We start from the raw sequence: 13285 nt of genomic DNA on the forward strand, positions 1-13285 counted from the left end.
TTGATTGAAGGTCTATGAACAGCGTTAACAAGAAACACGAACCAAATTAAATTCTTTCTCTAACCAAAGATTATGCTTGTGATTTAAGTTTTTGTAAGGGAAATGCTGACTGTAACACCGAAGTTACAGTATCACAGTTCAAAACGTTTTACTTGGGTCAGGCTGATGAGGAATATCACAATTATAATTTTGACTTTTCATTTTAATTCTGTGATGAGTATAGCACACTGAGTTTGTTAAAAAACCTTTTCACAGAAATTAAATTTGTTTAAGTACAGTAAGTATGCAAACAGAACAGCTTAATATATCGAACCCTGAGATTTTGCTACCACTTCCTGCTCCACCATTAGCTAACTCCCTTTCAGTTGTGTTTGTAGTTTACCTTTCGACATGAATTTTTTTTTGCTTTACTTAATGTGCATTTAAAGTCTTAAATGCAGTCAGCCAGTATCCCACTGACGAGTCGGTCAGTATCCCACTTTGTTCATGCAAATATAACCACTCAAAAATTAAACTTTACCAGTGTATCTATGAGTACTGGCCTAGTTGAATCTCTGTTTGAAGAAGCCTTCCTTATTCTTCTACTCATGTAAATATGAAATAGGAAAGACTCCTACACGTTTATGTAGAACATCTACATTTTTAGAGTTTGGACTGATTGTCACAGCACAAGCATGCACTGGACACACTTTGCAAAGGCAAAACTGAAATATCTTGATGTTCCAAATACAAGCTTGCTTTTTTCACAGTGAAAGAGATACCGATTTCTAATGTTCAATTGCGTGTTTGGAGCAAAGGCATTTACTTCAGAAACTGCTGAAGCAGGGCTCCTGTCGCTGTCCTCCTCGGGGCAAGGCACATGCCCAGCTCTGTGCCAAAGGCTGCTTCTCCTGCTTGAGGCCCATGGACACAACCTATGCTCGACTTCATAAAACAAACACAACTCCCTGAGAAAACATGAGACGACTCTCTTTGTCAAGTATCTGTGTTTTTGATCTCTCATGTGTTACTGGGCCCCCTTTACACTGTAAAAACCAACCTCAGTACATTTACACAAATATTTTTGATTAGCAGTTCTGTTTTAAAGATGGGTTTATACTCAGGCATGAATTCCTGTTCGGGTATGAACTGCGGACAGGCTGAGCAGAAGCAAAGGTCCCTGGAAGGTCTTCCAGGCCTGCGCTGATGTGTCACAAACTCATCACCAGCGCCAGCCCCCGACTCCGCGGCCCGGAGGGGCCGCCCTGCCCCCGACACCAGGCCTCGTTCGTCCTGGCCGGACGTGGAACATCTCCCAAGCATCCATCCCTATTATCCACAGGCAGCGATTACTCGTGACTCAGAGGATTTGGGGCTGGCTTGTTTGTGCGGCCCCGCGCCAACTCCGGAGTTCCCGGCAACGCACATCTGCGGGAGAGCAAGCCCAGGGCAGCTGGGCCGAATCCCAGAATCCCGGCCGCAGTTTTAAGCACTTCCCAGAGGAGATTTCCGTCCACCCCCACAAATAATAAATAAAGAAATTAACAACACGCAAAAAACCCCAAACAAAACAAACAAAAAACCCCGGAGCGAATTTTGGAGCAGTCGAGTTCGGAGGAGACGGGGCTGGGGGCAGAGAAGGTAAGTACGGGGACGCCAGCCGGCCGTGGCGGCGGTGCCGAGAGGCTCCGGGGACCCCGCCGAGGCCGGCCGGGAGAAAGGCCGCTTTGTTCCCCCTCCCCCGCGGCCGCCTCCCGGCCCGCGAGCCGGAGGCGGACGGGCGGCGTCACTGCCCGGTACCTACCGCAGCAGGAGACGACGAGGAGCAGGAGTTGCGCTGACCTCCAAGCCGGGAAGCCCTCCGCGCTCCCCCAAGGGGCCATAACACCCGCCCGCGGGGAGGCGGCGCGGAGCCGGAGCTGCCACCGCCGCGCCCCCGACACGGAGCCGGAGCTGCCGCCGCCGCAGGAGGGGCCGGCGGCGCCTCGCCCCCTCGCCCGCCGGAGCCGCCGCCTCGGGGAGCGCTAGCGGCCCGCACGCCTCGGCCGCCCGCCCGCCCGCCGAGCCATGAGCCGCCACCGCCGCCGGCCTCGGCCTCCCTCCCCGCGCGCCGCTTCCTCCTCCCGGCTGGGCTCCGCCGCGGCTGCGCACTGCCGGCACGAGCGCATGGAGCCGCTCCCGGCAGCCGCGGGCCGGGCGGGCGAGCGGGGCGGAGCGGCGGCCCTCAGACGGCGGGGGCGGGCCCGAGCCGCCGCGCTCGGCGCAGCACCGCCCCGCCGGCTCCTCCGGCTCCTCCTTCGTCACCTCCTCCCGACCCTCCCACTCCGTCGGCGCCGCAGCCGCCGAGTTTTGGCCCGCCCCGTCCCGCCGAGGCCGCCGCCGGCGGCCGTGGGGGCTGGGCCGCATCCGGAGGAGGGAGGGTGAATGTGCGGGCGGCTGAGCAGCCCTGATCCCCGGCCCACACAGGACAGCCCAGTGGGTGTTTGAGTGCCCTGGCTCTCCGCCCTGAGTAAAACTGCCTGAATCCAAACGCAGGCTGTAAAGCACAGGGGTACTCTGGCAGCTGCTGTGCTTCTGACCTCCAAATCTGCATTTCAACAGTGACACCGAAAAATTACCGTGGGAGCACAAAAAAGTTCAACTGCTGTACATGCAAAATTATGGACCCCATAGAAATTGTTTGCGACGCTTCCTGTTCGATTACAGTTCCTGTTTTCCTGCTGCATAGTTACCTGTTGTCAAAAACAAGTGGGATTCACAGCACAATTTTGATATTTTGCTTTAATTTTGCCATGCCTGTTGCAGACCATGAGAAGTGTTTATTGACCCTGTTCCACTAGAACAATTTGTTTGAAATAACAAAGTGTTGCCATTCCCGAGAAAAGCAAAACTTTGGTAAGGCTTTACAGCTACACCTTGAAAGCAGGTATGTTGAGTCAGACCAGAGTTCTTGCTCCACAAATGGTCATTGCTACAGAGAGTGCTCTATGCTATTTCTTCTCATTCATCTCATTTTTAATAGAATCATGAAATCACTTTGGTTGGAAAACACCCTTAAAATCATTGCATCCAACTGTAAATATAGTATTGCCAAGTGCACTACTTAACCATGTCCCCACATGCCACATCTACAAATCCTTTAAATACTTCCAGGAATGGTGAGTTAATTGCTTGCCTGTTACAATGCTTGACAACCCTTTCTGTGAAGAAATGTTTCCTAATATCCAATAACTTCTTCTGTTACAACTTGATGTCACTTCCTTTCATTTATTGTTCTGTGATTGCTCCTGCTTTTGTTTCCAAATCCTATCTATCTGGGAAGGAAGAGAAATATCTTGGGGAATGTCTCATTTGAAAAGAAGGAGATGTTTTGTTTAAGGGTGATCATCGTGATGAAGATTCAGCATTAATGATTGTCACGAAAGAAGGAAGGGAAACCAGCCAAGCATGAATGCTTTCCAAGTCTGGGAAGTTGTGGTCCAGAAACACCCTGAGGTGGCATCATTGAGTGTAACAGTTCTCAGAGGATTGGTCTTCACTACATCGGCCTTTAGTCACAGTTTGAACCAATGGGTGTTCATCTCTCCAAAGCCATGAGTTTGCACACAAAACATTTCATGGAAGAAGAATAGCCTGCAGTTTTATACAAATATGTAAAGCATTCACAGCAGCTTGGCCAACAATCTTTTAGGTTTCTTTCTACTCACAAGTCTAACTAACTTTTTCAGTGAAATCTCAGATGGCCTTTTTTCATGCAGTTTATCCCATTCCTTTTTTATTTTTAATTATTAACAATGGGGCACTGAAGAAATGCTCAGGAAGTCTGGTCTGTAGCTTCTGAGAGAGGAATTACTGCTTCTATGAACAGACACCACACAAAACCTATGAACACAAAGGGACTTCTAACCCTCACACAGTAATTACAGCTGAAACTGAGAGGTGTGATATGATTCTCTTTCCATAGATTTTAGTTGCATAACAAAGAAGACAACACTAATCATCTTTTAAGATTAAATGCAATTCCAAACAACTCAAATATCTCTGTTGGCAAAACTTCTTTCAACCTACTCCACAAAGAAGTGGCTTTACCATGTACCCAGGTTGATCATTCATGACAGAGAGCTGAGCATCTACCCCTGGCATCAGGGGCTTAATTCCAACATCCTTCTTAAAGATGCAGAGTGAAGATTTATATGCAAAATAGCCTTGCCTCAGTGCAGTACTAAATAAGCTTGGCAAACTAATGGTGACATACCAAAGTGATCTAGAGAAAAAAAAAAACAAACTGCAGGAGCAGTTTGCCAGCATATGAGATGAGCCGTATCTTCTAAATCCAGGGAAGAAAATGTGTTAGTAATCCAGATAAAACACTCAAGATGGCAAGCAACATCTACTCACATAACGCCCTTAGCAGGTCCACCAGATCTACAAACTTCTTCCCTAGCCAAATAAAAAGTCTTATTCATTTTTGGCATTTTTTTGCTACTCCTTTTGGTCTCTGCTGAGAGCTTTCTTAATCTCTTTGATATTTTGGAAGAATGTCTTCACTCCTATGCCTGAAAAGTATGTTGTAAATCACAGTCATAACTTTATGTACGTGAAATTCTAATCATGGCTGCATTTTTTGTTTGGATTTTTTTCTGTACTGTTATCTGAAAATGACTAATAGAAGTTTATTACTAGGAATAATTTTAAACTGGCACAGATGTTGACAGCATCTTTCTTTTGTATTTGAAGGCAGGTGAAGATAAAACAAAGCACACATGCTTCACCTTGAACCAAATCAAGATTGCTGTTACAGGCAGTTATTCTTCTGTCTGATGCTTTAGGCTGGTACATGAAGTTACTGAGGCAGCTTCAGCAAGAATTATCAGGCACCCACTGACAATATCAGCATATGATTTTTTTTTCCTCCTGTACTTTTCTTTGCAACATTATTATGTTTTTATTGATCAGTTGGGTATAGTCACTTCAGTTTCATTTTACTTCCCACTAAATGCACTTCCTTTTTGCCATCCTTGCTCTTCTTTTTTCCCTTTTCCTCATCAGTTCTCCTCGTTCAGACTATGGTGTTAGTAAATGCCACCCACAGATTTAACAGCAGTTTTATGTCCCATTGTAAAACTACTCCACATTTAATTCCTTTCTCTCGATTCCTGCTCTGACTGTGTGTAAAATTGGAGAAGATCTTACAGTGTTTCCTGAATGCGAAGTCCTGGCTGGAACCTCTCAGCACCATTTTAATACACAGTGACAATGGGGACAATTTAAGACATTTACAAGATCTCAGCAAATAAAGTAACAGTATTCTTTTACCAATCTCATTATTTTCTGTCCCATAACTTCCCCTAACATGAAGTCAAAAGAAATATTGCTATAATCAGTACCAGTATTTAACTTTTTTGGTGAGTCCTCTACTACATCTGAATTTACTTGAATTTACTTCTGTTTTTTGCAGAAGTTTATCATGTCCCATAAGAGGGACAGCAATGCAATTCTAAATATTCTTATTAGTTTTTATAAAAAGAATTACTTATAAACAGTAAAACATAGTAAATAGGCAGCAGAGAAAGTGAATTTCTCTTCTAGACATGTTTATTTTGCAACACAACATATGAACACTGGAACAAAAGTTATTTGTGCCATTTATTCAGTCATTTATTTTTTTCTAACAAACAGTTGTTTGCACAGCAGTTGTCTAAAGTGTGCTACTAAACTACATTTTTATACAACTTTAATTTTAACACTAGACCACAGCTACCTAGAATCTAGAGTACGCTACATAACTCCACTGCAAAATGATGAAAGACAGTAGAAGATGTCAGAAATGTCTGGAGCAAGGCCATTGTGCTAAAAATATATAGCACACATCAGAATCTGCTTACAGTGTGCTGGTGTACATATTCATATTGCTTTTTCATACCGAAGGAAATATATCAAATGTGTTAAGTCATCCTTCATTTCCCTGGTATTTATTATTAGTATCACTGTGCAGTCTAGAGGTCAGTCAAGAGCAGGGTCCCGTTTTGCTAGGGAGTCTACAAACACAGGACATGCTGTACATTTAGCATGTGAAAACAGTCCAAATATAGTTCGGCTAACAGCAAATGAAGTGTGCCTGGAGACAGTGGCAGTGTAGCTGCATCCTTGTAGCTTGCATCCACCCAAACTAATTTTGAAGGGCACATCAGTTGAAGCATTTATACTCCACTAGCTGCTTCTGGGATTCACATTTGTTTCTTCAAACCACTGCAGAGCACTTGGAGTAGGTCACTGCGCTTTTTCCATTCTTTCTGGACTGAGGACCTATTTGTAGACAGTTTGTAAGCTCTTTGCCTAGAAGCTAAACAAAGTAACTGTATCCCCCTCAGAAGAGAGATTTTTGTACAAACAAGTTTTAAGAACTGTCTACAAAATTTCTTACTTCAGTTAAAAGTACTTCATGTCCCTGTCACGATAGTAGTTGGGATTTTCTTTGCTTGCAATCCAAATCTGGACTGTCTCTCTTACATGTATCAGATATTATGCTTTCAATATTTTTACAGCTGGTTTATGTTCAACTGACTCTTCAGAATAAATGACTAGTCGTGGTCATAATCTCTGTAGTTTCTCTGACAGTAATAGCACTTCTGTCATATGCTGCATGAATTGCAATTGCCTAATTTTGTAGTTTTAAACAGAATTTTAAAAAGTTCTGGAAATGTTGCCCAAGCATATTCATTTGTTGAAGTACATTGCTGCTCCTGAAAGGACAATCAAACAGAAGTAACATCAATTTAGAATAAGCCATGTGACCAAGCGTGACCTAATTCAGCCTGCAATTACACCACATAACTTATTGCTTAGATAAGTACAACGTGGTAACACCACCAGTATTAAAACTGCTTTTGTTCATTCCTTGCTGTTAAGTAAAGCAGCTTAACTCTTACTGTGGCAATGTGGACCTAGATGACAGGCAAAGATGAACAAGTGTGGTGAAATCTTAATTCTTCTGCCTGCTTCCTTAATAACAGCCCCAGAAATGCTTTAAGAACCATTACATTAACATTGTTTTACTACAAAATTTCCAGTGCATTAGATAAATAGCAGTGGTTATCTCAAGTGGTTGAATAGTATCAGAAGATAGGAGATAATCAGGGTCTATAGTTTCATCCCAGAAGAAGATTTAGTCTTTCACTCCAGTTGTTAGAGGCCTAAGGCTGCTCTTCGCAGCCATTTTCATACCTTTGGATTTATTTTCTCAGGATTAAGGAACCAGATCTGCTTGCTGGTACTTGGAGAAACTTCTATCACTGAAATCTCTGTTTGACTTTTACTCATTACTGAATAAAACGTAATAAACCCATAAGGAAGACCTGAGTTTAAAGTCTAGTAAAAATAATGTATTTATAGCTGAAGATATTTGTATAAAGATTTCAAATATCTTTTAACAATTATCCAATGACAGAAGGAGCTCAGCTGTTCAGCTGATTCATGGATAAAATTAAGAACTAAACTATTATTTTAATTTAGAACAAGCCCAAAGACCAAAGAGAAGAAAGAGGCAAAAAATCCTGAATATGGAAAAAGAAAGAAAGAAAGAAAGAAAGAAAGAAAGAAAGAAAGAAAGAAAGAAAGAAAGAAAGAAAGAAAGAAAGAAAGAAAGAAAGAAAGAAAGAAAGAAAGAGAAAGAAAGAGTCAAGACAAAAGACTTCATGAAAAGAAGAAAACCAAAAAATCTCTTCAATACTAACAGAACATTTCATGAGCAGTTTTCAAAACCTAAGAGGCTAATTAGTTAGTGTGGAAAGAACTGTTAAAAAGCCCACAAGTTGTTTGGTTTTTTTTGTGGATTTTTTCATTTTCTTAATTAAATTTATTTTTTCTTACATACAATTTTTGAAGCAGTTATCTTTTCAAGCTCCATACTGACACTGGTAATATTCTTGATTTTTAATTAGGTTAAATTAGAACCTCCTTTATCTGGCCTGCACATGCACATTATGTCTCCACTGGTCATTAAATCAGAAACAGTACAAAGTCTGAAGTAGTGAACTACTTCTAAAGTACAGCAGTTTAAAGTTACTGAATTTATTAAAGTTTGAAGAAGCACAATAAATTGTAGTTTTATAGCGGTAAAACTATGTTCTGCATATTGATAGATCTGGAGGAAAAGGCAACAAGTGTAATAGGTTCATATTTTGCCCAAATAGATTTTTTTTAATCTTGTTAAGTGCAGCTAGTATTTAGTCATGGTTCCAGATCATCTGTTTCTACTGTGCACCCATAACCTCCAAGTGGAAGACTTTGAGTCCAAGGGAAGGATCCCAGACACAGGAGTCCTCAGGTCCACATGGGTGTCCTTGCCATGGCAGGGGCTTGGAATGTGATGATCTTTCAGGTCTCTTCCAACCCAACCCAATTCTGTGATGATTCAGGGACTTAATCCAGTCTCTTCTTCCTTAGTGGATGCCAGAACTGATGTCTACAATTCTCCAGGACCAAGAATGAAGTGGTTTGTTTTTCTTACATGATGGCAGTTGAAATGATGCTGTTTTAAAATTCTTATCAAATTTTGTTTGGCTTAGCCATATCTAATGCCCTTTCATTGATGCGATTTGTGATTTGGAGAAAACCACGGGGTCTAAACTTGTAGAGGTGGTGATGGGCACTGTAGGATAAATGTTAACTTCAAAGGGAGGAACCCCTAGAGGAGCCAGAGTGGGATTACATTACTTCAGTCTTACTCATCTTTTCCATTGTTCCAACCAGTGGAAACTATCCTTCAAAACCATAATTTGGGTTATAAGTCATGACTGAACTGGATTTGGCAAGACGAACTACAGTCATAAATCCAAAAGCATTGGTATCTCTTACGTTAATGAGAACTATGAGTCAAATAATCTAACTATAGTAAGACTTCAAGATAAGCAACAGGATACCCAGGGTTAGATGAGAGGGTCTTCTAAGAGCTTCTCTCAAGAGAAGCTCTCATCTGTTAAATACACATGGAGCAACTAACAGCTACTGGCTTGAGCAAAAGCATTCCAAGGAATACCACACTTTTCTGCCTAAACTTCTGAACATGACAGTTATTCTGTCAAAAATCCACATTTATATGAAACACATAAACACCTCTGTGTGTATATGTGTGTGTATGTATTACATTAAAATACACTGTTCCACCTTCCATTCTTAGGTACTTTAATCCTAGGAGTCATTCTAGTTCTCACCTTCCCTTGCCCCAAATGACATGGTTATTAAAAGATTGTAAGGCTCTCAATAAGGCTTTGCCTATGACTTGACTCATAAAACTTGGTGATGCAGTAAAGCTAAGACATAAACCATGTGGAAATATGTTAAGAGTGCCAGGGACCTACAAAGCTCCGGATGTCCCCAAGAGGAACACAAACTTTTTAGTTCTGAAGTGTGTACAAAATATGCATGTAAATTAGAACTCAAAGCAAGTTTAATTTTGTACTTTGTTTCCATTTACAAAGGTATTTTATAGACCATTCTAGTCTACTCTGACAAAACACCTTTATTTGAAATCCCATACTCAAACTTTTCCTTATTTGTAAAAGCAAATCCCTATTAAACCACTCACAAGACAGAGAAAGTGGATTTCAAGACCCTGAAGATGTACCTTAGTATATTCAAGAAATATAAATTAAAATAAAATGCCCTGAATTTAATAATTCAGTATTCTAATTGGACCTTGTGGCAGGGTGATATCCTGTAGTGAAGAAAGATGTATTACATTTTCATTTTAGCATTTCTCTATCTTTTAACTAAAATACAAGAAAATGTGAAAGGAAGATTAAGATTATGACATTCACATTCTGTCACCTATTCTTCAGAGAACATATCAACAGTACATTTTACATCTAGTCATTAGAGCTACAGGAGTAAATTAAAGCCTGTGTGTCTAAATCCCATTTGCATCTTTCAATGCATCTCCCATGAGTGACAGTGGAAGATTCACAGCAGAAAAGATGTCCTAATATTTCCTGTTTCCCTGTAGCTACAGATATCGGTGGGTTACAATTAGAATGATCATTTGGAGGAGCATTTCAATATACCAAAAATACATTTAGGACTAGACACAGTTGTTTTACGTTTTAGTTCTTCACTGTGCCAGGCAATTTGGCACTTCATTTTTCTCTTTTAAGCTTTAGTCCTGCTATGTTATGCTGCTCATTTATTGACATGATTTTTTAAAATATATTCCTGTTAGGCTTCCACAATAACACTGAAATATTTACATGACAATATTCAGAGACTTTTGAGTTAGAGGCTGTATCATGAACTGCAGGAATTAGCATTGTTCTGCAAAGTGAATGAAACTCCACTAATATCAGATTTGCCTGAAATCACTCTTGGATCAAGCTTCAGATTTTCTGTTTGTGAAAAATTCAAGCATTTGATGAAGTTTCACTTGTCTGCAAACAGACATCTGGCTTTTTTTCCCCACTGGAAAGAAGTGATAGGGGCTAACAGACAAAGGCTTTTGTTTGTTTGCTACAGAACAGCTGCTCCTAATCTGCCTTGGACTCACACTGGTATTGCAGTATCAAGGAGGATGTAAGCAGACAAGAGGACAGTGAGAGGCTGAAGGGCAGATTTTCAACACCAGTAGTGTTGGATTCAGATGCAATTTAATGCAATATCAATGTAGTTTACTGCAGTCATTTATTACATTGTCCTTTAGCTCCAAATGTGCAGAATAGTTTACTACTGAGCCTGCATAATTGCATTGCAGGAGATATCTGGGACTCCTGGAAATACTGGCAGGAGGGATAGTTTTCATGAGAACAAGCATGTGAGGCTCTTAAAATTCTGAAAGGCATTTTGTTATTTTTCAGAGTTACTTGTTTATTCATGACTGTCCAGGTCCAAAGGGTAAAGACACAGGCTCTGTCAGCACTAAACCCTCTGTCACTGTCTCTGATGACTGGCCTGTGTCACAGAAAGCCAGCTAGATGACACTGCTGCACCCATCTCTCATTTTACTCCCCTGTGTGCCCTCTTCCCCCTCCTTATTCATCACAGATCTAGAGCTGGAAAGATAAAAATTGAGGGGAAGCCAGTATTTCCTCACACTTAATCTGTGTGTCCAGAGACAGTATACACTCTGGCCATGCTGTTAATCCCTATGTGCCCTGAACAGATACAGCTTTCTAGAGAAGCTTCTGTAGACAACAAGGAGAAAATAAAACTCCCTTGGTTGCTTCCTTGGAAGACTTCAACTTCCTAACCTGAATGTGGACATCAAGTGCAAGAACAAATCCTGGCAATTTCTTCCTGTAGGAGGAGGTAAAATCTGATGAGAAGAGAGACAGAATTATAAAACTTAATTCCATAAATCTGAGGCAGCAGGAAACCTATCAAGACAACCTTCCATTCAGCTGCCGTTGGGCTGTTTGCAGGCAACATTCCGGCTTTTCCTGACCAGGCCCAGTACAGACATGGCACTTGCTGCTCTAAGGATTGAAGGGTTCTTGACAAAGGAAAGGTCACTGAAAGCTTCACATATTACTGCAAATTTTCTGTAGACTCTCAGTTACTCATTTCTTGCTCTTCTAACTAGTAGTGCAGAGAAGGGGAACTTTAATATTTCAGTTTGCTGACTCCTTCAACTGCCCATTAAACAAACCTAGACTAAAATATCACTTTCAGTACAGACAGTTCTGCATAGGATAATCCAGCCTACCTGTAAGATCTACTTAGCTCTTTGACAACTTGTGACATTTAGGCTTTGCCAGAAAAGAAAAAAAGGAAAGCCTAGAGTAATAGAAGATGGGAGTGCTGCTGACAGGACATCCGTGGAAGCTGGCACAAACTGGCACTAGATCAAGAGATAACGTCTTTGCTCCAGTTATCCTCACTTACCTTGTAAAAAACAAGATTTTTCTGTGTTTCCAAGGTAAAGAATGAGGCAATACTCTTTTACCCACCATTTTCTTTAAACTGGGGATTTTGATGGTGGATGTCTTAGTGCAAAAATGTACAGTGCCCATAGTTCAAGGATTCTGTTTTTAGGCATTCTGCAGTGTGTTTAGGAAACTGAATTGAAAAACTGTCTTTGTAAAATATAATTCATGACACGTCTGTCTGGAAATCCAGCAGCCTCTTCATATAACTCATTAGTAAAAAGCCTATTCACTTGCCTTTAAAAAGCAAGGACAGTACAAAAGAAAAAGACAGATCCATGAAGTAGAAATTCACAGAGAATAGAGATGCAAAGGTAAAGCCTTTGATACACTTTACTGCAGCCATTAAGGTTAATTTCTTGGGAAATTCTTTCTATGTGTAGATGTGCAACAAACATCTGGAAATCTCGAGTGAAATTTATAGTTGCAAATTGCTTGCAAATTAGATTTCACTGCAATATCAAGTAGCCCTCCCCTATTATTTTAATTCCTCCAAGAAATGCACTCGCCCACATAAGGAATATACAAACATTTTTATATATGTCTATATATACATGCATAATTCATATGTTGCATGAAAAAGTACTTTAAACTGCAGTGCATTCAAAAGTGAATAAATTTTAGCAATGGATGTACAAACAGCCTTTATTCTGTATTTGCATTTGCTCATTTTATAGTGCTCTTCGAATATTAAAGTAGTATTTATTCTACTGTTCTTCTTAGGTGGCTAGGAGATAATATTCCCATCATCAAATGGTTTATTTTTTAAACCTGTTGCTAATCTGCTGCTCAAAAGCTGCATGTCTGGGGTAGAAACCCCTTGACTAATAATTATAATTAAGTAATGAAGATAATGTCACTATTTCTGGTGATTTGGCAGGTAAGGGAATACATGAAGAAACAGAATATATAAGGATGAGCCAGTCTAGAAGATATGCACCCTGTAGTCTTCAGGGTATTCACTAATAAAATTACTGTATGACTTGTAATTATATTTTGTAAGTTAAAGGAGAGCCAGAATTATATCTAAGGGATTGGAAATTAAAAGATAGACTGATTAATTTTTTTGGTTATATATAAAGAAACAGTAGTAATTACAATTTGCTAAACATACCTTGAACTATCATAAATTTAATTAAGATCATAAATAAGAACATCTATAAGTAATCATCAGTGAGGACTAATAACATTTCAAAGGATGCAGATGCAAAGGCATATGGCACCTTAATGTTTTAGGTCAGAATTTCATTAGATTATTAGATACAACTATAAAACCAGACGGGACTTGTGGAGTTATGGAAAGAAGAGAAATTCCATAGTAATATGAGTTTGAGATGAGAGATTCACAGAATATTCTGAGTTGGAAGGGACCCACAAGGATTAAGTCCAACTGT

The 13285-nt window shown here is 40.6% G+C and overlaps 1 protein-coding gene and 1 long non-coding RNA gene across 2 annotated transcripts in view; both read right to left on the reverse strand.

Moving 5' to 3' along the window:
* LRP12 (LDL receptor related protein 12) overlaps positions 1–2180 on the reverse strand; it is a 49917-nt gene extending 47737 nt beyond the window's left edge. Inside the window, exon 1 of the mRNA XM_064394295.1 lies at positions 1784–2180. Within this exon, the coding sequence (XP_064250365.1) occupies positions 1784–1862 (79 nt within the window). The 5' untranslated portion in view covers positions 1863–2180. The remainder of the gene's footprint in view (positions 1–1783) is intronic.
* A 3448-nt stretch (positions 2181–5628) lies between these two features.
* Positions 5629–13285, reverse strand: part of LOC135283463 (uncharacterized) — a 43874-nt gene continuing 36217 nt past the window's right edge. Inside the window, exon 4 of the long non-coding RNA XR_010349218.1 lies at positions 5629–6722. This is a non-coding gene — a long non-coding RNA (uncharacterized LOC135283463). The remainder of the gene's footprint in view (positions 6723–13285) is intronic.

This window comes from Passer domesticus, chromosome 1 (assembly GCF_036417665.1).
Source record: "Passer domesticus isolate bPasDom1 chromosome 1, bPasDom1.hap1, whole genome shotgun sequence".
NCBI classification, from domain to species: domain Eukaryota; kingdom Metazoa; phylum Chordata; class Aves; order Passeriformes; family Passeridae; genus Passer; species Passer domesticus.